The sequence below is a fragment of the Aspergillus niger genome (assembly GCF_000002855.4).
Source record: "Aspergillus niger supercontig An16".
Lineage (NCBI taxonomy): Eukaryota > Fungi > Ascomycota > Eurotiomycetes > Eurotiales > Aspergillaceae > Aspergillus > Aspergillus niger.
This window is the reverse complement of record NT_166531.1, coordinates 557251-584966: the sequence shown is the minus strand read 5'-3', so window position 1 is coordinate 584966 and position 27716 is coordinate 557251. Positions and strand designations below refer to the sequence as shown.

The 27716-nt window shown below is 49.5% G+C and overlaps 12 protein-coding genes across 12 annotated transcripts; 7 read left to right on the top strand and 5 right to left on the bottom strand.

The window, feature by feature from the left end:
• Positions 1-651: 651 nt before the first annotated feature.
• Positions 652-2525, top strand: An16g02650 (uncharacterized protein; the record flags this gene model as incomplete). Its single annotated transcript, XM_001397541.3, has 5 exons — positions 652-733; positions 793-840; positions 895-1076; positions 1132-1400; positions 1454-2525. The coding sequence occupies 5 exons, from the start codon at positions 652-654 to the stop codon at positions 2523-2525; spliced, it is 1653 nt and encodes a 550-aa protein (XP_001397578.3).
• Positions 2526-3134: 609 nt separating this feature from the next.
• On the bottom strand, positions 3135-6511 carry An16g02640 (uncharacterized protein; the record flags this gene model as incomplete). Its single annotated transcript, XM_059744994.1, has 6 exons — positions 3135-3643; positions 4265-4991; positions 5299-5919; positions 5979-6029; positions 6093-6296; positions 6359-6511. The coding sequence occupies 6 exons, from the start codon at positions 6509-6511 to the stop codon at positions 3135-3137; spliced, it is 2265 nt and encodes a 754-aa protein (XP_059604756.1).
• Positions 6512-8909: 2398 nt separating this feature from the next.
• Positions 8910-9452, top strand: An16g02630 (hypothetical protein; the record flags this gene model as incomplete). Its single annotated transcript, XM_059744992.1, has 3 exons — positions 8910-8966; positions 9231-9293; positions 9387-9452. The coding sequence occupies 3 exons, from the start codon at positions 8910-8912 to the stop codon at positions 9450-9452; spliced, it is 186 nt and encodes a 61-aa protein (XP_059604755.1).
• Positions 9453-9493: 41 nt separating this feature from the next.
• Positions 9494-10085, top strand: An16g02620 (hypothetical protein; the record flags this gene model as incomplete). The annotated part of the gene is made up of 2 exons (XM_059744991.1): positions 9494-9583; positions 9936-10085. 2 exons carry the CDS (start codon positions 9494-9496, stop codon positions 10083-10085), a joined length of 240 nt encoding a protein of 79 aa, XP_059604754.1.
• Positions 10086-10179: 94 nt separating this feature from the next.
• Positions 10180-12338, top strand: An16g02610 (uncharacterized protein; the record flags this gene model as incomplete). Its single annotated transcript, XM_059744990.1, has 6 exons — positions 10180-10500; positions 10571-10757; positions 10828-11324; positions 11393-11994; positions 12182-12220; positions 12296-12338. 6 exons carry the CDS (start codon positions 10180-10182, stop codon positions 12336-12338), a joined length of 1689 nt encoding a protein of 562 aa, XP_059604753.1.
• Positions 12339-13134: 796 nt separating this feature from the next.
• Positions 13135-13938, bottom strand: An16g02595 (hypothetical protein; the record flags this gene model as incomplete). The annotated part of the gene is given in 3 exon segments (XM_059744989.1): positions 13135-13724; positions 13777-13845; positions 13911-13938. Coding segments are annotated over 3 exon segments (687 nt in total).
• Positions 13939-15796: 1858 nt separating this feature from the next.
• On the bottom strand, positions 15797-18187 carry An16g02590 (uncharacterized protein; the record flags this gene model as incomplete). Its single annotated transcript, XM_001397535.3, has 3 exons — positions 15797-17912; positions 17969-18116; positions 18175-18187. 3 exons carry the CDS (start codon positions 18185-18187, stop codon positions 15797-15799), a joined length of 2277 nt encoding a protein of 758 aa, XP_001397572.1.
• Positions 18188-18634: 447 nt separating this feature from the next.
• On the top strand, positions 18635-19295 carry An16g02580 (uncharacterized protein; the record flags this gene model as incomplete). The annotated part of the gene is made up of 3 exons (XM_059744988.1): positions 18635-18803; positions 18869-18953; positions 19028-19295. 3 exons carry the CDS (start codon positions 18635-18637, stop codon positions 19293-19295), a joined length of 522 nt encoding a protein of 173 aa, XP_059604751.1.
• Positions 19296-19716: 421 nt separating this feature from the next.
• An16g02570 (uncharacterized protein) lies at positions 19717-21017 on the top strand (the record flags this gene model as incomplete). The annotated part of the gene is made up of 5 exons (XM_001397533.3): positions 19717-19915; positions 20093-20214; positions 20278-20336; positions 20409-20935; positions 20992-21017. The coding sequence occupies 5 exons, from the start codon at positions 19717-19719 to the stop codon at positions 21015-21017; spliced, it is 933 nt and encodes a 310-aa protein (XP_001397570.1).
• Positions 21018-21228: 211 nt separating this feature from the next.
• Positions 21229-22880, bottom strand: An16g02560 (uncharacterized protein; the record flags this gene model as incomplete). The annotated part of the gene is made up of 3 exons (XM_001397532.1): positions 21229-21622; positions 21685-22679; positions 22749-22880. 3 exons carry the CDS (start codon positions 22878-22880, stop codon positions 21229-21231), a joined length of 1521 nt encoding a protein of 506 aa, XP_001397569.1.
• Positions 22881-23270: 390 nt separating this feature from the next.
• Positions 23271-24929, bottom strand: An16g02550 (uncharacterized protein; the record flags this gene model as incomplete). Its single annotated transcript, XM_059744987.1, is given in 3 exon segments — positions 23271-24400; positions 24458-24655; positions 24715-24929. Coding segments are annotated over 3 exon segments (1543 nt in total), but the record flags the coding sequence as incomplete, so codon positions are not given.
• Positions 24930-26490: 1561 nt separating this feature from the next.
• Positions 26491-27716, top strand: An16g02540 (uncharacterized protein; the record flags this gene model as incomplete). The annotated part of the gene is made up of 3 exons (XM_059744986.1): positions 26491-26557; positions 26621-26627; positions 26726-27716. Coding segments are annotated over 3 exons (1065 nt in total), but the record flags the coding sequence as incomplete, so codon positions are not given.

Below are 27716 nucleotides of genomic sequence, written 5' to 3'. Positions count from 1 at the left end.
GCAGTCGCATTGCAGCGTATCGCTGACCGCCTGGGAACGTCATTCCTGGCGTTACCGCCTTTACTGTGGGCTTCACCGCCAGCATGCGGTAGTTTCTGTCGGCAGAAATAGTACGGGAGACGGTAGTTTCTGTGTGGCAGAACAGGTATTCACTGAGGATTACTAAATGCCACGCCATATAACTAGTATCGCCACGGGTGTACTACTGTGTAACTTGAACAGTTTCTAGAGTCTGCCATAAACCGGACTCTGGGACTAAGGTACACATGAGCTCGATATATATCCGTAGTCTACTTATGAGTGCATTTATCATGTCAGATAGTAGTAATAACATACTAAATTTAAACCATACCAACAGCTTTCGGTTGCTGTATTCACTATCCGAGCAACTGTGGCCAGCCGTGTGGTTAGTGTAACAATTCCGTGCCATTCGGCCGGAGGGAAACTGGGCGTTGGCGTCCACCGTATCACAACTCTCGCGGCCGCATACATTGACAAAATCTCCGCAAACTCGTCAAGTCGCAAGCTGTAGCCAAAAGAAAAGTCCTACTTCTATGTAGAGGCATGCACTAACGATACGCTACTGACTGCTATGATTGATGAACAATGAGATCTGCGAAGGCTGTAGTGACTGAAAACGCAGCCGCCGCCATGCGTGTCCAGGCTCATGGCGCTCCGGCGCGAACCATCACAAGTTTAAGGCGATGGTCCATAGCCAACAGAGAGCTGCCAGGTAAGCTAGCTCTACGGGAAACCTATTACTGTACTGACGCCTTTTCTCTTCGGAATCAGCGGTATCCCATATACGGTCTATTCATGTCTACGACTTTGATAATACATGTAAGGATGATCCGCGGTGGCGGCAAGCGACAGCGTCAAGTTAATGCCGTCCAGTATTCTTGAGTCCTCTGCCAAACCCACAGCTATGGAACGGTCCGACCATCGGGTTTCTGCAGGCCTATGAGAGCTTCGCGAATGGAGGCTGGTGGCACGATCCGAACTTGCTGGCCGCGACCGGCGATGGCATCGATAAAGAAGAGCCACGGGCCTGGGAGGGATGGTGGAACGAACAGATTGTGCGGAATAAGTGATATTGATCGGTGCGGCTGGCAGTGAACTGACCTGTTACAGGTTCAATTGGTCAAGCTGAGTATGGAGCAGAAAGATGCCTTGACGGTGCTTCTGACAGGCCGCGGCGAGACCAATTTCTCCGATCTTGTCCGGCGTATGGTGGACAGTAAGAAGCTGGAGTTTGATCTCATCTGTCTCAAGCCTGAAGTTGGCCCGAGGAGCCAGCGATTCTCCACTACTATGGAGTTCAAGCAAACTTTTCTAGAAGACCTTGTTCTCACTTACGACCAGGCCGAAGAGATTCGCGTTTATGAAGATCGCGTGAAGCAGTGCGTGTTTGCTGATACCTTTCCTATGGGAAACACTTCTGATATTCTGCCAGTGTGAAAGCCTTCCGGGATTATTTCGAGCAACTAAACCGCAGGTTTCAGGCACCAAATAGTGGTAGAAGGCCCATCGGCTCTGAAGTCATTCAGGTCGCCGAAGGATCAATGTACCTTGCCCCTGTAATGGAAACTGCCGAAGTGCAGCGGATGATCAACTCTCATAACCTTACTATTCGCAATCCGTCGCTCAACCTGGCCAAATCTCCTTACGGCCGGCTTCGCATCAAGCGGACTATTTTCTACACTGGATATCTTATTTCCAATGCTGATTCGGGTCGGCTAATCCGCCAGATTCTGAACCCTATGCTGCCATTTGGGCATGCCGATTCTAATGATCTGAAATATATGGCCAACAGTATACTAATCACTCCCCGTCCAGCGCCCCGGTCCATTCTTGACAAGGTCGGTGGCATCGGTAAGAAACTTAGTTGGCAGGTCACTGGGACTGCATGTTTTGAGAACCGCGTATGGGCTGCGCGCCTGACGCCTGTGCCAGCCACAGAGAAATACTACACAGAAAACCCCCACCCCGTGGTGGTGCTGGCGGTGCGCAAAGGCGCCCGTCCGATTGACGCGGGTAAGATCCAGAATTGGCACCCCGTCCCTGCCGACAAGGCCTTGACTTTTGAAACGGTCGTCGGAGAGAAAGTTGTTCTACGTGTCGAGGAAGAGAACCCCAATGAGGGCGAATGGGAGAGTCAGTTCTTAAATAAAAATCACAAGAGACGCCATCAGCAGGAGCGGGATGAAGAAATCTTGTATCCAGATGGAACTCAGGATGGGCCGCCCCATAGCAGGCCGCACTTTAACCCGCGGTATGGAGGCAACAACCGCAACCACCACGATGATGGACCTCGCCGGGGTGGCTCATACCGCGGCCGCGGCCGTGGCTCAGCGCAACGAGGCAGAGGCCATCAAAACCGGGGTGGCACCCGTGGTCGAGGCCGTGGCCGTGATGCCGGACCTCCAGGAGGGTATCGGTCCTTGGATGACTATGGCGGCGGTTATGATGGGAACCACTACGAGGAGAAACCAGGACCAGGCGGGGGCCCGGTGATGAACTATTAGTCTTGGCTCTGTGAAGCTAACGGTGGTATCCTGAGTTGTTCATTTTGTGTTTACTTGTTGCAAATTCCTATTGAATGATATCCTCAAATGATACACTACTACCAAGGTTATGTGCCGTGATTGACATCCGATTGATCTGTCGCATGATGCAGAGATCATTGATTTTACAGGCTAGTTGTTGATAGATACCACATGAGATCCTAGCTGGTGTCATTTGGGCCCTCCAACGATGAACTCGATATACGCTCTACTACCTCCACCGTCCCTACCATTTGTCAGGAAGTAAATGTCACTAAGATCAGTGATGTCCCCCCCTTCAGTTCCCCTCTTCAGTACCCTCAGCAGGTATGACCACGCAAGTCGACGAAATGTTCTACTTGGGTAAAGGTGTAGCGTGTTTGTACGTAGTTATGGAAGCTCGAGTTTAGGATAAGGTGGTTAATGATAATCAAGTGAACAGTTCAATTGCAAAATCATAGATTCATTATTCTGGCAGTCTGTAGCTAAAAAGAGTAAAATGTGATCAAATCATTCTGCGTAAGAATCAACCTTGAAAACATGTAAATCAAAGCATCATAGTAGTTTCATTTTTCAGGCGGGACCTGAGCCTTAGCCAGAGGCGGAACCGGAGACCGCAGACGTCGTAGTAGGATCAAAATGGACCACAGGCCTAGGCTTGTAAGCTCTGCCCGACTTCCGTTCAATCCAAGCATAATGCTGTTCATCGCGTTCTGCATTTGGTGGGTTTATCTTGCCATTCAAGTATTGCTCAAATTTCGGATCCTTCACATGCAACTTGCGCTGATCTTCTTTGCAAATATCATTCACCTTAATGGGATTTCCTGCATTTATTTTGCTCATGGACAGAATCGACTCAAGGGAACGAGCACCATGTAGGACGGTGGGAGTGAACAACAGGGCATTGCGGACGCCAGTATCCATTTCAATTGGTTTTCCTTTCGCAAACTTGAAAATCCTCTCAAGCATGCTTCGAAGCAGAATTGCTCGCCGGATGGGGAAATAGTTCATATCCTGATCCCCCAATTGGCTCGGCCCGAGAATGTCTACGTATCCTTTCAAAGCAGTTCTGAAATCTTCCTTGACTTTTCGGTGAGGATCTGGGATGTTCTGGAACAAGCCAATTGAAAGGGGCTTGTTTGCCTTATTGTCGCTTAGATACCAGGTAAAAATGTTCTCGAGGGGTTGATATATGTTTCCAGGCTCAGTCTGCGTGTCTCCAGCTCCAGGCTGTTCATCTTCAGGCTGTTCATCTTCAGCCTGCTTGTTTCCGATTTGGATCTGCCCTCGGAGTCTGCTGACAAAATCCGGTAGTTTCGCACCTGGAAATAAGCTAGAATTCAAATCTGTTTCAGGGAATCCGTTGAAGTGTTCTGTCCCCTGTTCAAAGACAAATATGGCACGCCCGAGGGGATGTCGGTGGCCGTGGTCGAAGAATTCGCCGTCTTGCATCGGAGCGAGGAAGTATTTCAGCCATCCCAATTTCTCGTCGCCAAAATTGCTGTCGAATTCTCTGAAGAAGACCAGTGGGATATCTCCTGCTAGCGTCTTGTCCCGAATTTCGTAGAATTTATCTTTCAGCTGATCATAGTGAGACATCTTTGAGATGTCCACGTTTATGCATGTCAGCGGTGGTGTAACTCCATCACGAGTTCGATCGAAAGGATTCAGATAATTCTTGAGCGCTTCTGAAACACTGAAATTGATGGGCTCCCCGGCACCTCCCCCAGAGTCATCGCCATTTGATAAGGATTTGAAGAAGTCATCATGATTTGTCTTTGTGCCTCCGATGAAGATGTAGATGCCACGTCCCAGTGGCCGCTCTACCGCACCATCCTTGTATTTACCCTCTTTGATAGGTTTGATGAAATGCGGCAACCACCCTAGCTCTCTTTCTTGAAAGGTCGAGTCAAATTCATCGAAAAACACTATGGGCACCTCCCTCGAGAGCGCCTTGCCCCGGATGACTTCGAATGCGTGTCGGAGGTCAGTCTCTTCGCGAAACTGCGAAAGATTGAACTCTAGATCTGTGATTCCCTTCCCATCGGCTGCCAGTATGGACTTGATGACCTCCTTCACACCAAAGGACTTTCCAGACCCTGGCTGCCCGAACACGGCAATGGACAAAGGCTTAGATTCATCGTTGCTTAGGTACCATTCATGGACCATGTTGGCAATTTTTCGGAAGCCATCGACTTCCCCCCGATCGGCCGTTATCAAGTTGCCAAATCGGGCACTGGGCATGTATGGCAGTACACACTCAAACCCCTGTATCAATGTATCCTGGGCGGCCTTTTGAGGAGAGCATGGCAGACTTTTAAGGACTAACGGTACTCTGGAAGTCGTCTCAGCATTTGCCAAGTCAAGCTCCACCGACACCAACACCGGCTCTGAGTCAGTTTCCAAGCTCCAAGAGGTTGTCGGCGGGCTTGGATTGCTTGGCCTCTCCTTTCGGAAACATCATCGGGGCACAGCGACGAGACCATCTGATACCAGTCATTATTGCATCTCTGATCTGCGTTATGCCGAGACTTCTAATGGACTCAATGAATTCTTCTTCTAAAGAGGACTTCAGACCCTCCACCCAGACGGCCCCCAGATCTTTCCTCAGCTGATTCCTCAGCTCTTTCCTCAGCTGCGTCTTTTCCTGTTCCCTCTGCTCGTTCGTCATCGACTGTTTCATCAGGTCTTCCATCAGTTCTTTTACCTTGATCCCCCCGGTTTCGAGAATCTTCATATCCGTATCACTCTCGACATTGAGATTTTCCATATCTTTATCCGAGTAAGAGCGAAGAAAACCGCCTTTGGCGCTGGTTGGCTCGTAGATGAGATGGGCCTGGGTTGCATTCTCTTGGAAGCCCTTGTAGATTGCGCCCTCCAAACCGAGCTGGACGAGAAAGTGAAAATAATTGTTCTCGGGTGCCTGCCATATCGCGTTGCAAAGCTCTTTCATCTTACATTTCCATATATTCTCGACCGTCTGGCCCCAGGACAGGCGACGGTCTATATTCGTCGATTCTGGTAGGTCTTCGGCATCCAGGAGGAGTAGAACATTCTTCCTTTTCACTTTAGCCTCCGTTGCGAGTGTCGCGAACTTATTGGTATCTTCCCATTTCATTCTAGCCACTATGGGGTTTTCTCCGTCGCCTTTGATTTCGTCTTCTACCTGGTCTGTCGTTTTGTCGCTCAAATATTCAAAGGTCGAATGGGCATTTGGATCCCTCTCATCCATCCGCAGCATTTTACGGAGCACCGAATCTTGAAGTGGTTGCTCATGGCCCTTGCAGCAGATACCGTATATCAAGATTCCATTCTGGCGGTAATTGTTCGAATCCGACTGGACAGCGGCAGCGTGAACCCCGATACGATCACCGTCCTGTAGTTCAAGTAAGTACACTTGTTTCGGGAAGAGTCCAATACCGGTAAACGGCTCACCTTCAAAAGTTTCAGTATTTCGCTGTGTCTAGTGAAGACCCTTCCTTTGTGCTAGATGAAAATGTATGAGCTGCACTGCATTCAACGTGCTCTAGGGAGATCATTGTTGCATACATATTGGAGGGCATTTGTCCCGAACCTATTTTCATGGCTCATCCAGCGATGACCATTCTGAGCCTCAGCATTTTCTCTGAAGATTGAGAGTTCGAACCATGACCGGTTTGTTCCGGAAACATCAGATACATTGTCGTGATCGTCGTAAGAAGAGGTTATAAGCTGGATGCTGTTGAGACGCTTCAGAAGGGAGCCACTAAGCGGCTAAACGGGATATGACAGATTAGACAAATGGGACCAATATCAACGGCAGAACGAGATCTTACCTGTGATTGAAACCAAAAGTCATCCTGAGCGGACGGCACGTGTACTACAGACGATTCGTTCCTTTGGTCGAAATAATAGCCACACAAGTGAGATTGGTCATTTTCGGGGAGAGTTGTAGGAGTAGGAGCTTGAGGATGGTGGTTGCCAGCCATTTTGCTTCTTGTGCTATCTGGTTCGTTTTCTGAATTCTTGTCCCGGATTAACAGACGCAAAAGGGGTTTTTATTTCTTTCTCATATCGCATCACCCTCGATACTATTCCTATATTGAGAGAAAAGTCCTAATACCAAATTCAAGAGCCAACTCATCAGGTCACACGATTATCCCGATGCCTAACTACCAGGTTGTAATCGCATCACCATCATCAACATTAACAGGTCCTCAACTCATACGGTACAGATGCATGGGCGTCTGATCCGCACAGTCCTCCAGTACTATCTCCATCTGTTTGTATGAGAGATATACATCATCGTCCCGTGCAAATTGTTCGAAGTCGTGTTCTCTTACCATTGGCAACTTCTCTCATCTAGACATTGTTGTCTCCAGGTCAACGTGTCGCTTGACCTTCTCCTATGGGTTGTATTTGCCTAGTTGAGGAAATTTGGAGTTACTTCATAAGCTATGTCCAATGGCAAGCTTCATGTAATCACCGAAGATCTCTATGGCGGCATTCACATACAGCACAGCTTACAACACTAGGCACAGTACATCGACATCTCCCACCCTAGCTTCTGCTGCAATCATAGCATGACCCCACAATTTCGTAATAAATCAGTCGATACACGTCGCCAATGCAATATGTCGATTATATCATAACAGCTGGAAGATATACGCAAGCCTGGGGGAATCCAACCAATACCAAAGTTGGAACGGGCCGTGCCGACTTCAAGGGACCTCAACCCCAGCTTCCAACTATCCAATCCGGATATATTCTCCACTCACACCTACTGGGCTTCTGGTGGTATCTATATTCCTATATTGTAGTTCAACAGGGCGGAAAGGAGTGGATTTGGGCCGATAAGGATATGTATCAGCTGGGATCAGCGAATGAACTCTCCACCAGTTTCTTTGGTTAAGGATTACTCCAAATCCCCCGCATTTGATGCATATTTCAACCCCTCCTTTAGCGAGAACATGGTTTAATTCAGCTAGGCCTAGGCTATGATAATTCTAGCTGAAAATAAAGCTTATACTATAATATAAATGTTACAGGATGATACTTTGATAAAATCCAGAAGTTTAAGATCAGCTTCCGTATGACCATTCTCAGGGTTGAGAATAGCGCTGTTAAGAAGTGTTCGGGCTTTTCACTCATTTTCTTTTTACCTGATATGCACAATATCATCTACACTGCTTATCTACTGATATTCTGTGGATCTACGTGGTAGCATGTCTGTGATATCTGCCCGTGCTGTACACTTTTCCATGAGTCCATGATGCATGGTGCACCATGATAACTGAGTCAGTACGCATATACACGATAATGATATTGGACAAAACATTCTCGATTATGCGATCTTTCTTCTGGTTGGGCCATGCAAGCTGCAGTATGTGTTTTCATAAATGTCGCATAGGCAGAGACACAAAAACGGATAGATACATAGCCTTGTCTCTTATGCAGCCTACGACAGCTGCCAATGACATGAGCCAGCTCTCAGCCTTGTACGGGCCTGAGTCCTATGGCACTCCCATGTTCCATTTTCCATTGATGCCTGATCGGCGGTTCTCCAAGTGTCATTTTAGTAGGTGACCTGTATGTCTAGGGTTTGGAGTAGGCTCTGTTAAGAGATCAGGGCGTAAAAGGCAAATAGATAGGGTGGTATTGAGATGGATGCTGAGCTCATTTCAGCTTTCTTTGGTCTTACCTCTACCGCTTGATAATAGGATATAGAATGGTACTAGGTATGGTAGAGCCTGGTATGTTGGTTTGGTACTCTGATATAATAGAACAAGATTTGAATTAATATAAATCAGTGGCAGTACTGCTACTCATAGCAATGTAAAACTTCATATTAAACTACGTAAGTTAATTAGCAGCCCTAGTGATGAGTCATGTTTAGGAGAATAGAGCCTGCACAGCACCCCGCAGGAAACACAACTATATGTCCAATTTGTCGATTTTCATCCCATATGCAAGAGAATGCAGGCTGTGAAGCCCAACCCTGGTAGTAACTTAATTGGATGTTCATCGTAACTCGGCTATCCTTCTACAATAGTATGTGGAAGTAGAGCACAACCCTACTTTGAGTTGATTACTGTCTTCTATATCCCAAGGCAGACACATTCGAGGAGAGTATCAAGTTCGACGCCTTCCAAAATGGAGCTAGATTCTTCTCTATGATCTGACATCTTGTTACGCATCTAATTCAGCATTCTTCTTCTCCTTGATCTCTGAATTGGGCTTTATCTCTTTTCAAGATTTGTCTCAGTTAGGATGACGAAAGCATAACTGATACAGCTTCGTTGAGGAGATTTAGTTCGATCTGGAGACTAGAGAAGACACTTATCCTTCCCTGAATACCGATGGTGTCTGTTTCGAGGCCAAGGAGCAATGGCTATGTTTTGTTATGCGCCTGACCAAGTCGGGATTTACAGTCGAAGTAGACCGGTAGCTTCAGCAATACAACAATGAGAATAGAGGAATCGGTTAGTATGCTTTCGTCTGTTAACAAGAAAGTATGAGTTACGATATAAGCGACTTCGGTCAGGATACTAGGGCTCGGGACCTTATATATCTTGTGGATACCTGAAATGTCTTTCCAGCGGTGTGGCTTATCCTATTTGGAAATGACAGTCATCTCGTCCCGTTAGGTCTCATTAGGTACCAGAAGGATGCAGGAGTGACAAATTGCAATTCTGCACAATCGCATAGACTTTTCTGTGGGCATTGATTGCTCTCCTCCCTGCCTGCAAGAATGCAGATGTCCGCAGAGAAGTTATTGTATCGAAAAGCCCTAGTTACCAAGCTAGGGGAGTCAAACAAGATATTATTGGGGATGCTATCGATGAGAGTTTTCGGTAGTACGAGGTAGAAGCCACAGGCATGATGGGTAATCTAATTCACTGGCAAGAGCCTTCTCCGAAAGCTTGCTAGATCCGCAAAACCCTATTTCATCATCGCCATCGTGCCAACCCATGGGCCGGGAACTCCGGTTCGCGCGTGTTCCACTTCGCATATTTGCTGTTGGAATGTGGATGCTGAATGAACTGGGGTCCCCTGTGGTGGTCTTCTGAGATGAGTAGCTTCCCCATCTTGGACGGTGTTGTGATTAGGCACAGTTTACGCACCATTCCAACACATGAAGGCAAACAATATTAACTAAGAAAACAGCAATTGGTACTCAGCTGTCAGCTGGACAATCTCGAGTGTTAAATCTTCTGCCGCCATGACCCCAAAATGTTCGAACAAGTCGTGACGTCACAGCCGTGAAGTCTCAGGATGCTGCGATGCAACTCATCAAGCGGTGACGTGCTACAGTTGTTCTCGGATAGAAAATGAAATCATGCAAGGGATCAAGGTCCAGACCCGCAGCTTAATCCGACGGATCAATGCCCGTTCAACTGTCGGTAGCTCCAGGTCCTTCCATCGGATATACGGCTTTATGACAGGCATTACGGCTATAGCTCTGGCCGAGAAGGACCATCGCCTGTTAAACTCGCTTTAGAGTTCATTGACCAGAGGACCGCTCTAATAGCTGCAGATTGCCACTGGATTTCGTTCCTATAAAAGCAAAGATGTCTCAGCTATTGGATCCTGGTAATATAGAATTAGTGTGCTTATTTTTCCTCGGGCCCACGAGATCGACTAGCCCTCCCCCGTCATGGAAACCATCCGAGACTCAGCATTTGGGAAGCTAGTACGCATCTTCAGCCGAAAGAGATGGCTGCGTTACCCCGAAGAGAATGATACGGGCATGTGGACCGAGTATCTGAAGACGGAGAAACAGGTCAAAGATGAGGAAGCAGCCGCCTCTGAAAGCGATCAGGAAAACCTGGGTCTCTATACTGTTCTCTCGCAGGCGTCCAGAGCATCACGTCGCCTATCATCGGCATCGACAGTTAGACAAGGCGGGGGAGAAGGAGCACATCCGAATCTCAATGCCTCACTTGTCATCGACTGGAGCGGGCCAGATGACCCTGAGGTACGTATAGACCTTGTGCACTGTCTCCGTCTGCATCTGATAGTTTGATTGTATGCTGACAGGCATATAGAATCCGCAGAACTGGAGCACTTTCAAGAAGCTGTTTGCTAGCAGCTTAATCTGGCTTCTGACGTTCGCAATCTACATCGGCTCTGCGATTTACACACCAGGCATTCCTGATGTTTGCGAGCAGTTTGGAGTGAGCAGAGTGGCTGCCACGTTGGGGCTGACCCTTTTCGTGTTGGGATATGGCTTGGGTAAGTGCTAGCAACATTTACTATTCCCCCCTCCCAAAACTTGGTATAATGGTAACTAATGGCATTATAGGTCCAATGGTCTGGTCTCCTTTGTCAGAACTACCTCCCGTTGGTCGAAGCCCTACGTATGTCCTTACACTGTTCGTCTTCGTCTTCTTCCAATTTGCCGTCATCTACGCCACAAATTTCGGAATGCTTCTGGCCTTCCGATTCCTTACTGGCTTCATTGGATCGCCGGCTCTAGCCACTGGCGCAGCCTCCATGGGGGATATCTGGAATCCCAAGATGCGCGACTACATGATCATCATATGGGGTGCGTTTGCCATCTCCGCACCAGTCTTGGGTCCTCTGGTAGGCGGCTTCGCTGCGCAAGCAGAAGGATGGAAATGGACCATATGGCAGCTTCTTTGGGTCTCTGGTTTTGCCTTTGTTCTTCTATTCTTTTTCCTTCCGGAGACATATGCACCCAACATCCTCTACCGCCGAGCTCGTCGCGTCCGCCAGATCACGGGCAACTCCAATTACCGATGTGAAGCTGAAATTGAGGTCGCCAATATGAAGAAAGCGGTAAGCCCTTGCACTCCCAACCCATTTCCTACGATCTGTTCGATCTTACTAACATCAAACCCGCACAGGACATTATTTTCGAAGCCCTCGTCCGCCCCTTCGAACTATGCTTCTTCGAGCCCATCGTCCTAATCATGAACCTCTACATCGCCCTCATCTACGGCATCCTCTACATCTGGTTCGAAGCCTTCCCTATAGTCTTCAGCGAAATCCACGGCTTCAACACCGGCGAAAGCGGTCTCGCTTTCCTCGGTATCCTCGTCTCAACCTGCTGCATCACCATCCCCTGCTACTTCTGGTGGAAATGGAAATACCAAGCCAAATACTTCGACGAGAACTGGAACATTACTCCCGAAATGCAGCTCCCACCGGCCTGCATTGGATGCTTCGCTCTCCCCATCTCTCTCTTCTGGTTCGGCTGGACGGGCCAGTTCGCCTCCGTGCACTGGATCGTGCCTATCATTGCGTCCATGTTGTTCAGTGTCGGTGGTTGTCTCATTTTCAATTGCATTTTCTGCTACCAGGCGCATGCGTACCCTAAGTATGCGGCGTCGGTGCTCGCGGGAAATGATTTCCTGCGCTCGTCGTTTGGGGCTGGGTTTCCGTTGTTCGCTACGGCGATGTTCCATAATTTGGGGGTGGGGTGGGCGTGTACTTTGCTTGGGTGCTTGTGTGTGCTTTTTGTGCCGTTTCCGTTTGTGTTGTTGAAGTTTGGGAGGAGGTTGAGGATGGCGAGTAGGTATGCGAGACATGATCTTTGATCTGTACGTGTGGTGTGGTTGATGTGATCATTCTACTGTTATGTTTTTTTCTCAATCCGTATTGACGATGATTATGACATCATGGCTCTTATACAGCGCATTGTACAAAAGTATATCATTTATTTATACCCGAAGGTTAGTCAATGAAATAATATTTTGGATTTATACACGCATCATTGTTGAACTAAATGCCTAAGCACATGTGCATAGTATTGTATATTGCGCATTTGCATTTGCATTTACTTACATCTAGACGCAGCCAATCAAAACCAATCATTCAATCAATCATAAAACCATAAAATCTTTTATACATGCCATTCTTCAATACCAACCATAATACTGAGAACCATCCATAAACACAATGCTAGCCAAATCCGACAGAATGTACAATAAAGAGAAAGAGATAAAAAGGAGATAAAGTAACGGGGAAATAAGCGGTAATGAACCAATCAATCAATCAATCAATCATTTGGCTTTCAACATATAGTGATAAATATAATCTTTGTTCAGCCGGGGTGAGACACTTTAAAAACAGAGGGTCTCAAATATGTTATCATGGTGATGGTGATGACAATGGTGCTCATTATGCATTTCTTCATGATTCCCGTATTTCCATATCCATTGTAGTCCATAGTAACCCATATCCGTAATCCATGTGCCGTGAAAATGTCCATAACAAAAATCATTCGTTTCGAGTTTGGGTGGTGGGTGTGGGTGTGGGCCGTGATTATTCGTTTTGCTGTCTTGGTCGTGCGTATTCGTGTCGTGTCGTCGGGGGAGTGGAACTGGGGTGTAATATGTCCGGGGGAAAGAAACCAAAACCAATCCAAGCGCATATAACAGGGTGAAAAAGCAAGAAGGAAAACAATGCAAAGGATTATGCTAGTCGGTCAACTGCTGGATCAGTTTGACGCTCAGAATCATCACTAGCAGTCCTATCGTCACGACCACCAGAAGTCCGAATCCAAACCAGCCGAGAACCATGGCAGATGTACCCACACCACTCTTGACACTTCCGTTGCCCAGGTCCTGAACTATTGTGCTGGCGGCTACGGATGCGGTGTGCTGCCATAATACTGAGACAAGAACGAAGACCGAGGCCACAAAAGTCAAGGCTAATGCTGCTTGGGATACAGGCCGCGATGGGATCGGTCTGGCTTCGATTTCGGAACCGCTGGGGTCCAGCTCGTCGTGCCATCCAGGGAAGGTGGCGAGAATGACGAAGCAGAAGAAAGCGAGGATGACGGCAAGAATTCTGGATTGCAACAGTCAGTTAAAACACCTTGCTGGGGAGGGAAGATAAGAGCGTACAGAAGATATGGGAAGACGACTGCATCCTTGAACGTTGATGCTACCCAGATCAGGTTCAACGGATCTTGGTCAACTGTGACAATCTCCGCTAAAGCTGTCGCATTCGAATTGCAGATGTAGGATCCGGCGTCTGGCTGCACGCAGATGCCGAAATAACCCACGCGGACTTCCATCTCGGCTCCTCCCACGATATTTGCTGTTGCTGTCACCACCCCCGGATCTACCTGGGCGAGATTGAACGTTGGTTTGTAGCGCTCATAGTACATAGAGATTAGGAAGATGTCGGGGATCTGCGGGGAGGACGATGAACATCCTGCTAATAGTAACGCTGGGACGGAGTTAGTCGCATTCTTGGAAGGGGCCCGGAAATGACAGCTCACATAGTAGGATGATCGCCACCGCGATGATTATCATCAACACATGGTGGTACCCGACCAGTTGCAGAACCCCTTGATATCGACAGTCAGTATTGCTAAAGAGTTGTTCAAATTGGAGACACGTAGTGAAGACGTACGGGGTAGCTTCGCTGTTATTCCCGGCATCTAGGGCAATATGTTCTGTGTATTCCTCTTTCTTGTCCAGTCCAACTCACTTCTCGGGACTCCGAGAAGGAGTACTAAGTGTCCGGTGCGGCTCACTCTGTCGGACACCACCCGATGACGAGCGGTATTGATGTTGTGGCAGAGGACAGGGACCCGAATCGACTGCCGATGGGGTCGCAAGGCGGAGCGCGTGCTTGGTAAGGAAGAGTGCCGATATGGTTGGAATGGAATGTGACGGATCTGGTGGGCGACGGAGAAGTGGGAATGTGTCAATGCAGGAGATCGAAAGAATGGACGACGCCCTTGTCCCACGATAAACCCTGACAGATCTAAGGGCAGTCAGAATGCAGAAAAAGTAACGAATCGGTCTTGTGGATTGAGATAGATGGGTTGCAGTATGCCGAAAAGAGGCAAGTGGAAGATGGGAGGGGGTGAAGATGGGGAAGGGCAAGAGATGGAAGGGGAGAGGGAGAGGGAGAAAGGGCTCGTAGCTGAACGAATCCTCCGAAAACCTCGAATTGCGCAGCGGTAGGGTGGATGGCAATGGCGATGATGGTGGTGATAATCGAGGAGGCTGGGAAGGCCGTATACAAGTGACGGGCGGAAGTGGCCCAATGGGGGAGGCTGGGCCACTGGTCTTTTGTTTACCGCGTTGGCCCGCCTCTCGTTCCCCGGTAACCATCCCTCACCGCCTGCTGTATTCTTATCCGTTACTGGCGCTTGTCCAGATCGGGAAGGCTGATCGTGTCCACCGATAACGCTAGCCTGATCAGATCAGCCCCACTGGCTTATCGGCACCTGATCGGTCCAGCCTCCAATTCGGAAACCAAGAATCATCTTCAATAGTACCTGCTGCTCCATCGGTACCTTGCTTGATATTTGGAACATTTTCTAATTATATCTTCCCACAGATCGCACTGCAGATACTATACTAAAGCTAATTCTAGCCCCATTCTTATCTTCATTACACTCGCAGTAGTTGTCTTGCTCCTCGCATTTTAGGGTCGTAGTGTACGGGAAATATATATTAAACGATCTTACTAACAGTACTACTTGCTTAACTAGTAGTATGAATCCCATGGAAGAGGAGCTCCAATTCACTCATACTAGTAGGTACTACTAATAGTATCCTTATTATGCTATCACTATTACTACTAGTACACTGAGGTTCCTTGAATGATAGTGCTTGTTTTCCAGATGCCGCACTACAAAGAAAACAGAGTCCTTTGCACGACTAGTAGCAGTTGCGTTACTCTGTGGTTCCACATTAAGTGTCTCATTTCAAGAATATTGGGTGCTGCGAGACGGTGGTACTCCACTTGATAGACGACAAAGTATATAGCTTGGACCATTCGGATATTGAGACAGCCATCCCTTAAAATCAAGGTGCCTCCTCAGAAGACCCTACGAGGACTACTTATGTTCATCTACTCGCTCAAGTCTATGATCACGGCCGTCAAATGCTTTATTGAATAGGTATCTAATTAGTATAATTCATCTACTGGATGTGGTATGTGTAGAGCGCCGGAAAGTTTGAGGATAGTCTTCACATGCGCTGTCACTGAAGGCCTGGCAACTCTTCCAGGCATGGCCAAGTATAATCAAAAGCTGTAAAGACTCATAACCGGAGCAGATGTCCAAGTCCATGTCTTCGAGACACAACACAGCTCTGGCGAGCGCATATAAGAGTCACAGTTATATGTATAGACAAATCAAGGTGCGATGTGGAGGCCATGAAATAAAATCCAGAAGGAGGCTTCCCCATCAACTGGGAGTGAGTGGGACCAGTTTCCCGCATGTGATGCTTCCAAAGAATGCCAATGTCTAAGATGTAATTGCACTTCGGGGACCCAATATTCTATTTACCCATAAACGAGAATCGTCGCACATCAAATGAGGCAAGTCCCACTGGGGCTTGGGTCTCGCCCTCGGATTCTTCATCTTCACTATCCGGAATAATCATGTCTTCACTGCCTTGACTGGGTGTTGCCAGACTTCGCACTGGGTTGGAGTCAAGCTTTGCAACTGCAGGGCTCTTTGTCGGTGTTTCTGAAGCTCTAAATGCTGCCAGGGAGGGAGAAACACAATTGAGTGATCGAGACCGAGCCAAGGCGCTTTGGCCCAGCCGTTGCAATGGTGTCGTCCGCTGACGTCTGGGAGAGTGGCCCAACAAGCCGTGCCGCACCCCTGTAGGCACCATGTGCTCATCCAAGGAACCCGACTGGTGGCCCTTACCACCATGCTTATCATTTCGAGGACTCACAGAAACATTTCCGGCCTGGAAGACGTACTTTGAAAGCGTCGCAGAGTTTGCATTAGGCACAAGGTCTGGTGTAGGACTGTCGTCGACAGCATTCGATCTCTTCTCCGAAGCTTGTTCAGCAGTGGAAAAACTCTGCTTCTCGGTTGGGTCTTTGCAGTTTGCCGCAGGCGATTCAGAAGCACCGGACCCAGAAGTAGCTGCGGCAGGCGTCTGAATGGACCTGCCACTGATGGATGAATTATTATCACCAATTATCTGTATCTCAACTCTAGGGGTTTCAGTCGCGTGGCTCGGGTCTGGTAGCTGTGTCATGAGGTCTTCTGCAGAGTCATCCGAGAAAACGTCCAAGGTAGACTTTCGAGCCTTCTTTGTGCGGGTGGCCTTCTGTGCACTTGGACTAGAATCGTCAACACTACCGGAGAAGAATCTGCTGCGGCAATCCGGCGGATTGGGGAGGTTGGCTTCCTCTGCATCAGAACATAGTCGCTGCCGCTTAGCGGGCTGCAAATTCGATGTTCTGGAGGCGTGTGCCAGGAAGGCATTACGCTCCACACTTCTAATCAAAGGGCTAGAAGCCCGATTTGACGATCCGACTGATGACGCAGATCTTATGAGTGCTGGCCGTGATGGCGCCGGAACACTGTCCCAAGAGCTGTTGGCATGACGTTGTAGCAGCCGTTGTTGGCTGGGAGAGGGACTGAGGCTATTCGGGTCCAACTCTGCCAGAGGAACGCGCTTGGGGGTGAAGAAGGAATTAATGGGCTTGTTTGGCTTGAGTTCAGCAGACGAGCCCAGGGTCTGTCGACGACTTATCGTGTTGGTCAGCCTCTTATCGGCCGGTTTAGCTGCGAGCGATGGCTTTAGTACAAGAGGTTCCTTGGTCGTTGGGTCCAAATCACCACGCGCAACTCCGACCGCAATGTCAGGTTCCACGTCACCACCGATAAATGTGAGATCTTCTAGAATTATTTCGGCCTCAGGAGGTGTAAGGGTAACCAGTTTCCCAGCTTTCGGACAGAAAACTCTCTGATAAAGAAACGTAAGCTCTGCCTGTCTGAAGTTGTCCAGGTAATCAGAGGGAACGTGGTATTGACCGTCGAACTGAAGCATCCGCAACGCCCGTTCTACGTTCTTGTACTTTCGAATGCTTCGGTAGGCTGTCTTCAACCCTAGCCGTGCAATATTGGGAAGATAATCGCAGCCACTGAGAATGCACATCCGTCGAAAGTCATCATCGGTCCATCCGATCAGACTTACCTCTCGACAGGCCGAGAAGTCAGCACGATTGATCTCAATACAGTCGCCATGTTGGTCGAGCTTGGACAACAACCGTTTTGCGCCAAAGACGAGCAGATCAGAATCCTCTGAAATGATACCAGAGATAACGCCTTGTCGTTCCAGATAAGCCAGTTGTGCGTCTGCCTCGTACGGAGCCACGACGTATTGGACGTTTATCTTCTTCAGCTCCTCTATTAACTCCCGGGCCATCAAGGGCGTCACGTCGACGGCCTTCTGCAGTTCCTGGTATGCCTCTGCAATCCGCCCCTTTCGCTGGAGTTCCAAGCCGAGGGCTTTGCTGTCCTGCCGTCTCTTTTGACGCTCCACCTCGGTACCAGCCTTGCTCGGCAGCTCATCGCCGTCGAAAACAAGATATGGTGTCACCCCGAAGTAGAGGAGCATGCGGACTCGGTTTAAGACGAAATCGATATGTCTGCAATCGTGTGAGCAAGAGATGGTGACATACAAGCTTATGAGTTTTGGACGTACTTCCTAGTAGGCCTTTCCAAAACCAAGTCCACCGCGCAGGCGACGGTGCCTCGATGTAGCCATCCATATGCATCGATTCCCAGGGTCTGCCCACTGAACTTTTTGAGGTGACACGGTTTTTGTATGGATTTGAGCAGGCCATGAAGCCCTATATGGTGTGTAAGCAAGCCTAACACTTTGTGGGGCAAGGACAATCAGAAGGATACCTTTAATGCCCATTGTCAGCGTCCTTAAAAGACCGGATACTCCTTGTTGTAGGAAGTAGCACCGCCGAAACAGACATCAACTGGTGTCTGTTGGTGCTTAGGGGTCAATTCTGACGACGAACATGGGAATTAGAGGACATCAGTGCTCGGTAGCATGCACCAGGCTAAACCACCACCTAAACAGTCGCGAAATGAGGATGACCCAGACAACAAGATTGGAATGCTACCTCCCTGGTCCCTCTGACGCGCAAGGAACGCGATGGGGAGGCCCCATCCATTCGCTCTCCTGATTGGTCTTGCCGAGGCGGTGCCGCCACTCCACATCACCGCCTTCAGATTCTGCCAGAGAAAAAAGAAATCCTCCGCAAAAGACGAAATTCAACTTCTGACTGTCGGATCAAAACTTTCTGGTCTCTTGTTGTGGAAAGAGCCAAGAAGCTAATCAAGACATTTGCCCGCCATGCCGAAGACATTCCAGAAAGTTACCAAGCATATTGCCAAGAAGCGAGGCGCTGTTGAGGCTCTCCACGAGTTCAGCAGAGATGCCAGAAGACTGCGCCGAGCCAATGCCAGAGATGATCGAGTCGCTCGTGTCTCCGCCAACATGTCGCGCGCCAGACAGACATACGGTATGGCAGTCTTCCTTGGGACTCTGTGCTTCGATGTTGCGATAACTAATTTTTCTCTTGTTTAGTGGAACGGATCGCCTACTTCCACGAGAGTATCCCAGAAGGCCAAGCTCCGATGTCAGAGGATGAAATGAAGGATATTGTAGTCAGGTATGCCACACTGTCTGTCAACCGTGAAAACCGCACATACTTACGATCGCCAACTATAGATACATTAACCGCAGCGTGCCCGAGATCGAACAACTACAGAGCGAGAGGCGGAAAGGCAGGCCGCCCAGCAAGCGCGAAGAAGCATTGTTGCAGCGAACCGACGTTGAGAATCGCGAGTTCAAGACGGGATTTTGGATGCCCGACTTTAGCGATGAGGGTGTGCTCAAGGCCCTCGCCTCGTGGAACGGAGACTGGTCTGGACTGAGCACGATGAAGTTCATTCGTATCACTAAGGACGGAGCGAAACAACCTTCAGCATTCCCGCCGAAGGGCATGTCATGAAACGTCAAAAGTTCTGGTTTTCTTTCTGCTTTTTCATTCTTTGGGAGATCGGAGATTCGTAGTATGCGCGGAGATGGATGGCATAACGGCGTTACGATTGCACATAGATTTTTACAAAAGCTGTTGAATCATTTTTGTAGCTGTATAATGTACCCTAAAGCCTTGAGAGTAACCAGGGTGAGTCTCACCACAGTATGATCTGGATAAGCCATGGCTTGTAACCTCATGATGGCGAAATGCTGTGCATGGCATGAGTTCCGCATTGCGGCCCGTGATTGGTCTTGCAGTTCATTGCAGAGCTCCAGTCTTGGCGGGCGGTAACATCATCCATCATCAGCTTGTCTTCTTTTCCGATCCTTCATCATCCGTCCATTTCAACCTCTTTTCTTCCACTCTCCAATTTCATCCCCAATCCTTCAAAATGATGTCCCTCCGCACTCTCGCTCGCTCCGTGCCTCGCACCATCTCGCGCTCTGTCGCTGTCTCTTCCCGCTCCGCCGTTTCCCGGCCGCTGTCCGCAGTCCCCAAGAATGCTTTCCAGTCTTCTCTGAAGCAGATTACGAGACCTTCCTATGCTGCTTTCTCGACGTCTCGCGCTTTCAAGCAGTCCCCTGCTGAAGGTAAGATTATTTGAATTCTTTGTTTGTGTGGAGAAGATCTCAGAGAACAGCGATTGAATCAGCTTCGTTTTCTGGTTTTCTCTTTTTCTGGCCGAATGAGGCAGAGCTCTGGTGTCTACTCGCAATTGCGGTTACATGAAGGAAACACGCTAACATGGGCCTCTTGCATGATTATAGGTGATGTTGAGCTCGTCGCCAAGCTTGAGGACGAACTGAAGCACGAGAAGGCTTCTGGCCTCGAGGACCTCGAGTCCTCTGTTCAGAACATCCAGTATGTTCTTCAGAACAACTCTTGGGAGGTACGCTCTTCGATGAAAAACCACTAAGCCGTCGATAATCAAAGCTAACATACTGGTGTATAGGTCAAGGACGTCCCTGGTGAGCAGGAGGTTGTCCTGACGAAGAAGTTCGGCAACGAAGAGTAAGAACCCTTGCGACAGATCTTTTTTTCTTTGCTGTGATATTCCTTCTCACGGCTCACCCCAACTATTAGGATCCGCCTCACCTTCACCGTCGCCGACCTTCAGAACCTGAGCGAGCAGGAGGACTTCGATGACGCTGCTCTCGATGAGATGGACTTCGGTGGCCACCAGCCTGTCAACCAGGGCCGCTCTGGCAACGTCTCTCAGCACTCCGAAGACCGTGTCGCTCCCGCTGACCGTGAGGGCGATGAACTGGACCGCGACCTTGAGCCTAGCTTCCCTGCCCGTGTCAACATCACCGTTGAGAAGCCCAGCAACGGCGCCCTCCTGATCCAGACTGTTGCTCAGGACGGCCTGTTCCAGATTGAGGAGGTCTCCTACTTCAACAAGTCCGACCTGGCCCACGCTCAGACTGCCGAGAAGGACTGGACCAGACAGAGCATGTACGCTGGTCCTCCCTTCGAGAACCTCGATGAGGACCTGCAGACCTTCCTCGAGCGCTACCTCGACGAGAGGGGAATCAACGCCGAGCTTGCCAACATGATCCCCGACTACATCCAGGTTAAGGAGCAGAAGGAGTACGTTCGCTGGCTCGAGAGTACGTGACATCCCAACAGATCTCTACATTCGACACTCCGCTAATCATATCTACAGACGTCAAGAACTTCGTCTCCGCTTAAACGTGGATGATGTTCTTTCAGAATTCTTTAAGGTTATGACAACCCCGTTATGAAAATATCGGAATCATGTTTCAATAATTATGCCACTGTTTTTCTGCAGTGTGCTTATGTATATCAATAGTAGATGCTCAGTTGAACCTGGCCAGGTAACACTGTTGAAATGATTGATACTCCCCCTCTCTGAACCAAAATATAAAATGGCTCTCATCAATTAATCCGACCGCGTAAACCATATCTTCTCCTTCATAGTCTTCTCCCACGCCACTCCAAGCGCGGACGGCTTCCCCTTTTCCCCAATTCGAAATTCCGCCGCATACACATCAGGAAAGAAAGCCCCCAAGTCTCCAACATGCTCCGATATAGCGAGAAAATGTTCCCCATTGACATGTTTGAAGCTCAGATACTCCGGCCAAGTTGTACGATCCCGGTCAGCCCGTAGTGTACTTTTCGACCGATCAAGATAAATCTCAACAGTCTGATAGCCCGGATGCACATACGTCCCAACATATTCGTGTAGGTCTAACGAGTGCGGAATCACATGCGCGGGGACCTTATGAATAGCATCGAGGGCCTTTTTCTTCTCCTCTTCTATGTGTGCCATATTCCTAACATCAAACAGTTAGCATCAACCACCTTTCCCTGAAAAGAGCCCTGATCCCAAACATACTTCGCATTCCAGTCAAACCTCCTCTCAACCGGCACACCAAGTTTCTCATCCACCAACCGAAATGCCAGCGCCTTCTGCGCGTAATTCGACGTCCCGGCTGTATTCGCCAACATGACAACCGCATACTTCAAGCTCGGGAATAAGATTATCTCGGCCCCGAACGCATTCATCCCCCCTGTATGCTCGAAGAACTGCACGCCTTGGTATACGCCCGTATACCAGCCCAGAGCGTATGCTCGCGGGCCCGTGAACGGCGCCTCGGGAGGCAGAACAGTTCGCGGTTCGAAGATTGCTTTGTATACGGCGGGCGATAAAGGCTCGGTTTGGTTAAGTAGTGCGCGCGCCCATTTTGCGTAATCGAGGACGTTGGTGATGATGCTTCCGGCGCCGGAGATTTCGTCTAGTGGCATCCAGGGGACTTCGTGGTAGTGGCTGTCGCTGCCCTTGTCGCTTGGGGTATGGTAATATCCGTGTGCTAGGTGGTGAGGGGATGCTTTGGCGTTGTTGAGGTCAAAGAATGTGGATTTCATGTCAAGGGGTTGCCAGATGGTGCGAGCTAGGGTGTCGCCTAGCCATTCTCCGCCGGTGAGGGTCTCGATGACGTGAGAGACGACGACGTACATGAGATTGCAGTATTGGAGTTTGGTGCGCGGAGGAGCGGTTAGTGGGAGATGGCGCAACTGACGCACTATTGTTCGTACGGCTTTGTCGCGGGTGAGACGGTTGCCGTAGGCTTGATCGTGACGGGGGAGGCCTGAGCGATGGGATAGGGCATCTTCGATGGTGGTGTGTTCGGTTGTGTGCTCGTCGTGTAGGACGAAGTCGTCGCGGATGAGGTGGCTGATGGGCGTGTCCCAGTGTACTTGGGGATGGGTGTCGTTGTCTTCGACGAAGGTGGCCATCAAGGCTGCGGTGAAAGCTTTCGTGGTGCTTCCGGCATAGAAGAGCGTTGAAGGGGTTACGGGCTCAGAGGGGAAGGTCGCAATGCCGTACCCCTGTGCTTGTTTGTTAGTATGGGAGTTCTGTCTATTATCTTGATCATTGGAGATGTATGGGACACCTGCCTTGGCCCAGGTGTTGTCTCCATCGACTACTGCGATTGAAATGCCTGGAACGTGCCAGTAATTCAATGTCTCCTGGACGAGGGTTTCGAACCGCTCATCTAACGGGTTGGTGTTGGTGTGGTCTGCTGCCATGTTTGCCTGGCTTCATGGAAGAAGCAGATGGCCGAGTCAAAGCCTCTCTCTTACTTTAATATATTGTCTGCGCGGGGTTGAGGCTGACATGCTGAGTTTCCCCGTCGGAGCTCCGCATGCCAATCAAGGAAGCTTAGAGTGATAATCAGGCTTATTTGCCGAAGACTGATTTGAGGATATGGCGGAAAAACAGACAGATTATTTACGTAGAATGATGAATAAGGTTCTAGTAACGTAAAAGAAGAAAAGTAACTCCAGCATGTCCAACCTTTGCAATGCACAATGACGCCAATCCCGTTGCCCATGAATATATCATATCCGACGTGCTAATCCAAATCAATGACCAAAGTCAAACGCGCAACAACACAAAATTGTCAGACTTGGAATTGTCTAGAACTCCATGCTCTCGGTCTTGACCTCAGTCGCATCGTCGTTCCTTTCCCGCTTGCCCGTACGCTCTTCCTTCAGAAGCCCGGCAATGAATGAGCGGAAATAGTCGACGTACGGCTTCAGACTCGTCTTTTCATAGTCTTGCAGTCTGCGACTACCCCTAGCATCGGAGTCGGGTACACTACCTTCGCCATCTGCTACCTCCGGACCTGCATTGGTGCTTGGATGCTCCGCATCCCACGCATCGATCTCCGCAAGCAGTTCCGAAACTGTAGGTACCGAGAGGGGGTCGAATTGTTCCGCCTTTCGGGCGTCTATCGGAACACACACGCGACCAGTGCCAGGGTGAATGACAAATGGACTCTTTAGCAAGTGAATCATCTTTTTGCTAACTTCAGAATCCAGGCGCGGATATGTGTACTCGAGAACAATGTCTTGCTTGGCATCTCGCAGTGTAGTAGGGTTGAGAGTGCTGCTCTTGCCTGTCTTGGCCAAGGCGTCGATATCCGCCCACTTATTGGCACTGCTGCGGTCGGGCGAAGACTCCCATCTCTTCCTTAAGGATTCGTTCAACCCCTTGTCGGGCAGCAAAGAAAGAAGACGTTGCGCTTGCTCTGAACTCCAAATGTTTCCTGGTCCACCAACGTAGTTTGAGCGAAGTACGGTTTAAGAATTTCGAGGCTGCGAGACATGTGTGGATGCAGAGGCCGCTTGAGATAACACGCTTTCCGCTCGAATTTCCTCCTCGGATGACATCTAAGTAGCCCGCGATGGCTCTTCTCCGATCATCTGGAAGGTTGCGTGCACGGGGATCGCAAACCCAGGCGTGGGCACCACGACGACCAGAATAGACCCATAATATATGCTCGAAACCGAAATCTTCGCGTAGCGCCGTGTCGACGACTTTCATTGCCATGGTGACAAAAGCCCAGCACTTGCTACAAATGTTTGCCTTCTCACAACAGGATCTGATGTCATCGTAATCCGTAAGGTCGATATCGAATACTAATTCTTTGGCAATCGGCTTCATCTGGCCACCTCGGAGCGTCTTCCTGTCTCGCGGATTCGTGTTGTAGACAGGCCCGATTTCAAACCGAGATGGGTTCATTTTTAGGATATCTTTCCGGAAACTATAAGATGGGGAACGTTAGAGCCTTGAAACAGCGATGAAGGACTCTTCGACTCACAGATCCGCGGTCGCATATGACTGATATCGCAGGTAGGCATCGTTTTGAAGGGTAAGGGCGAATTCACGGTTTCCGAAGTCGGGGGAAGGAACAATGCCATGGTTCAACCATTGGAATAGATAGCGGAAGGGAAAGAGGCGTTGATAGAACGCAAGCATTGTATCGGTATCAACCTGGGGTCCCGGAGCAGCAGCAGGTCTGGTAAATTTCAGGTTAATGCCCCCTCCCTCGAATTATATCACATCATGTATACTTACTCCGGAGCAGAGGAAGCACCATTTTTCGTCTCTGGCGCACTAGAGGCTGGGTATTCATCATCGTCGTCATCGTTGAATAGGTCTTCAAGTTTCACTCCTGAGGCTGCATTGGCCTCCTGGTTTGCGGGTGCTGTCTCTGCAGGAGGAGCGTCAGGTAGAAGTTCATCATCCTTGCGACCAGCGGACGAGTCCTGCGAAGATACTGAGTGAGGCATTCCGAATATTGACGTAGTGCTCAAGCTGTAGTGAGTTGCATGAGCGCCTTCAATCAACATCCATTATCGTCAACTCATTAACCCCACGCGTCACGACGCGTTGCCAACGCGATCGGCGTGTTCCCCGGCAGCCCTAAGCCCTAGCGGATCTGCTGGTTTGGGGAAGAAGACGCTATATATCACGTGAGTGGTTATATCCGCAAACGGCGATTACTCAGCAAGGTACCGAAGTATGGCCTCGACGACGACCACCACTTTTTTGCCTGCTACAACCTCATCATCTTTGGGTCCACCCCTGTGTGATCAGGAACATTCTGGCAGGCTTTTGGCCGTTTGCGGTATCTGCTGACGCTGTTCCATTGGACTCATCTCGTAATCAAGGGTGGATGACGTGTATACTGCCCTGAACCATGAGAATGGACTTCGGGCCCTATGGAACCTGAAGGCTCTCATCAACAGACTGAATCTATCTATATCCTCTAGTTGGCCTTCTTTGCCTGATCCGGCTGTGCCATACGATTGACTCACTAATGTCTTAGCAGATTCATCCTGACTCAAGCCAATCCAGTCGGGTCCTTGTGGGGTAAAGAGAGGAAGAGGGTATCCCCCATGCTTGTCAGTTCCTCTCTGGCGATACCCACAGCAGTCTCAACATGCTGTGGAGGCATCCCCAGCTACTCGATTTGCTCCTTCTCTTCCTTGTTTTCTTTTTCCCTGAAGTTCCAGGGTTTCCCCCACCGCCCTGAATCTTATTCATTTGTTGCAACGTTGCAGAAGTACCCATTGAGAGTATCCACCACTCTGGGTAGCTCATAGAAGCCCGCGGATGTTTTGGGAGTCTATGGAACCCTACAGCTTGGCGGACAGCTCAGTAGTCAATATTGCTATGGACATGTGCCGTGTGTGCCGTGGCTGTTGTCATTCGCGAAAATAGAGCAACAGTCAACTGTTCATTAACTCCCCTCATTGTATAAGTGCTGTTCACGAGCTTTTACATAGGAACTTTCTGTGGTGCGCAGAAATTCCGTAATGGATTGATGACGCCACCACTATATTCTTTCATCGAATGAATTCCCAGGTTTACACCCTGAAGACCCTGATGTGAGCATTGTGGGCCTTGATCTTGATGATACGACAGAATGTGACACTCCCAACAATTTATCCAAGCAGAGGGCTTTTCTTCTCTCATTACACTGGTTCCTTCACTATCCGTGGTTTGCCTAACTCTAATCTACTACGTAGCTTGCCAGATACTGGCGTTGAGCAGCAAATCTAGCTTTTTTCTCCTGGACCAAGCGTCCATTGCGCCATGATCTGTTTTTCCATTGAATCCTACTGTGGCATTATTGCAATCATGCACGAGCTGTGATCACGGAAACGGTTGGAAGATTCAACAATGAAAGATTTAAAGGTCAGGCCTGTCTGCTCTCTTGACTTGTCTCTCTTTCCCTTTCGTATTACATCTCGGAGTCACTCGCTGTTCTATTTTCCACTCGTTTGCCTTGAAAAGTTGTTTTGTGGTGTTCCCTTTCATTAACCGGACCGAGTATCGATAACCGAGATGGTCAAGGGAGGTGTTGCGTTCCTGGCCTTTGCTGGCCCAGCTCTGGCAGGAGTCATTGCCCGCGGTGGAGAGGTATGATGGAACTCCGTCTGACATAAATCGCCTTGCCCATACTGACATGAAAAAGCCTGGTGGTGAGCCTCAAGTCGGGACCATTGTCGGCACCAACTACCCGGGTAAGAGATCTGCTCGACTATCCTACTGCTTATAATCGTCTCTAATAATTGGATAGTGGCTACTGGCACGGCCCTCCTCCCCCTCCCCCTCCCATCCAGTTTCCTACTGGTACTGCGCCTCAACCCAAGCCTACCACCAGCCATGGGACCGCTCCTATTAAGCCAACCACCAGTATTGGAACGGCCCCTATCAGGCCTACTACCAGTATTGGAACGGCCCCTATCAGGCCTACTACCAGTATTGGAACGGCCCCTATCAGGCCTACTACCAGTATTGGAACGGCCCCTATCAGGCCTACTACCAGTATTGGAACGGCCCCTATCAGGCCTACTACCAGTATTGGAACGGCCCCTATCAGGCCTACTACCAGTATTGGAACGGCCCCTATCAGGCCTACTACCAGTATTGGAACGGCCCCTATCAGGCCTACTACCAGTATTGGAACGGCCCCTATCAGGCCTACTACCAGTATTGGAACGGCCCCTATCAGGCCTACTACCAGTCAAGGAACGGCTCCTATCAGGCCTACTACCAGCTCTGGTACGGCTCCGATCAGGCCTACTACCAGCTCTGGTACGGCTCCGATCAGGCCTACCACCAGCTCCGGTACGGCTCCTATCAGGCCGGGCACTACTGAAACCACTGTCGGCCCCATCCCCACCAACGGTACAACGGTGATCCCACCTGCAACCGTTACTACTCATACGCCTGTACCAATCCAGAACAGCACTGTTATCCCCACTCAGTCCACCCAGCCGCCATTCCAGAACACCACGGTTCCTGTTGTTCCTGTTGTCCCCACTCAGTCCCCTCAGCCGCCAGTCCAGAACACCACGGTCCCTGTTGTTCCCGTTGTTCCTGGTCAGAGCACTGTCCCCGCTGTTCCTGGTCAGAGCACTGTCCCTGGTGTGCCTGGTCAGAGCACTGTCCCTGGTGTGCCTGGTCAGAGCACTGTCCCTGGTGTGCCTGGTCAGAGCACTGTCCCTGGTGTGCCTGGTCAGAGCACTGTCCCCGCTGTTCCTGGTCAGAGCACTGTCCCTGGTGTG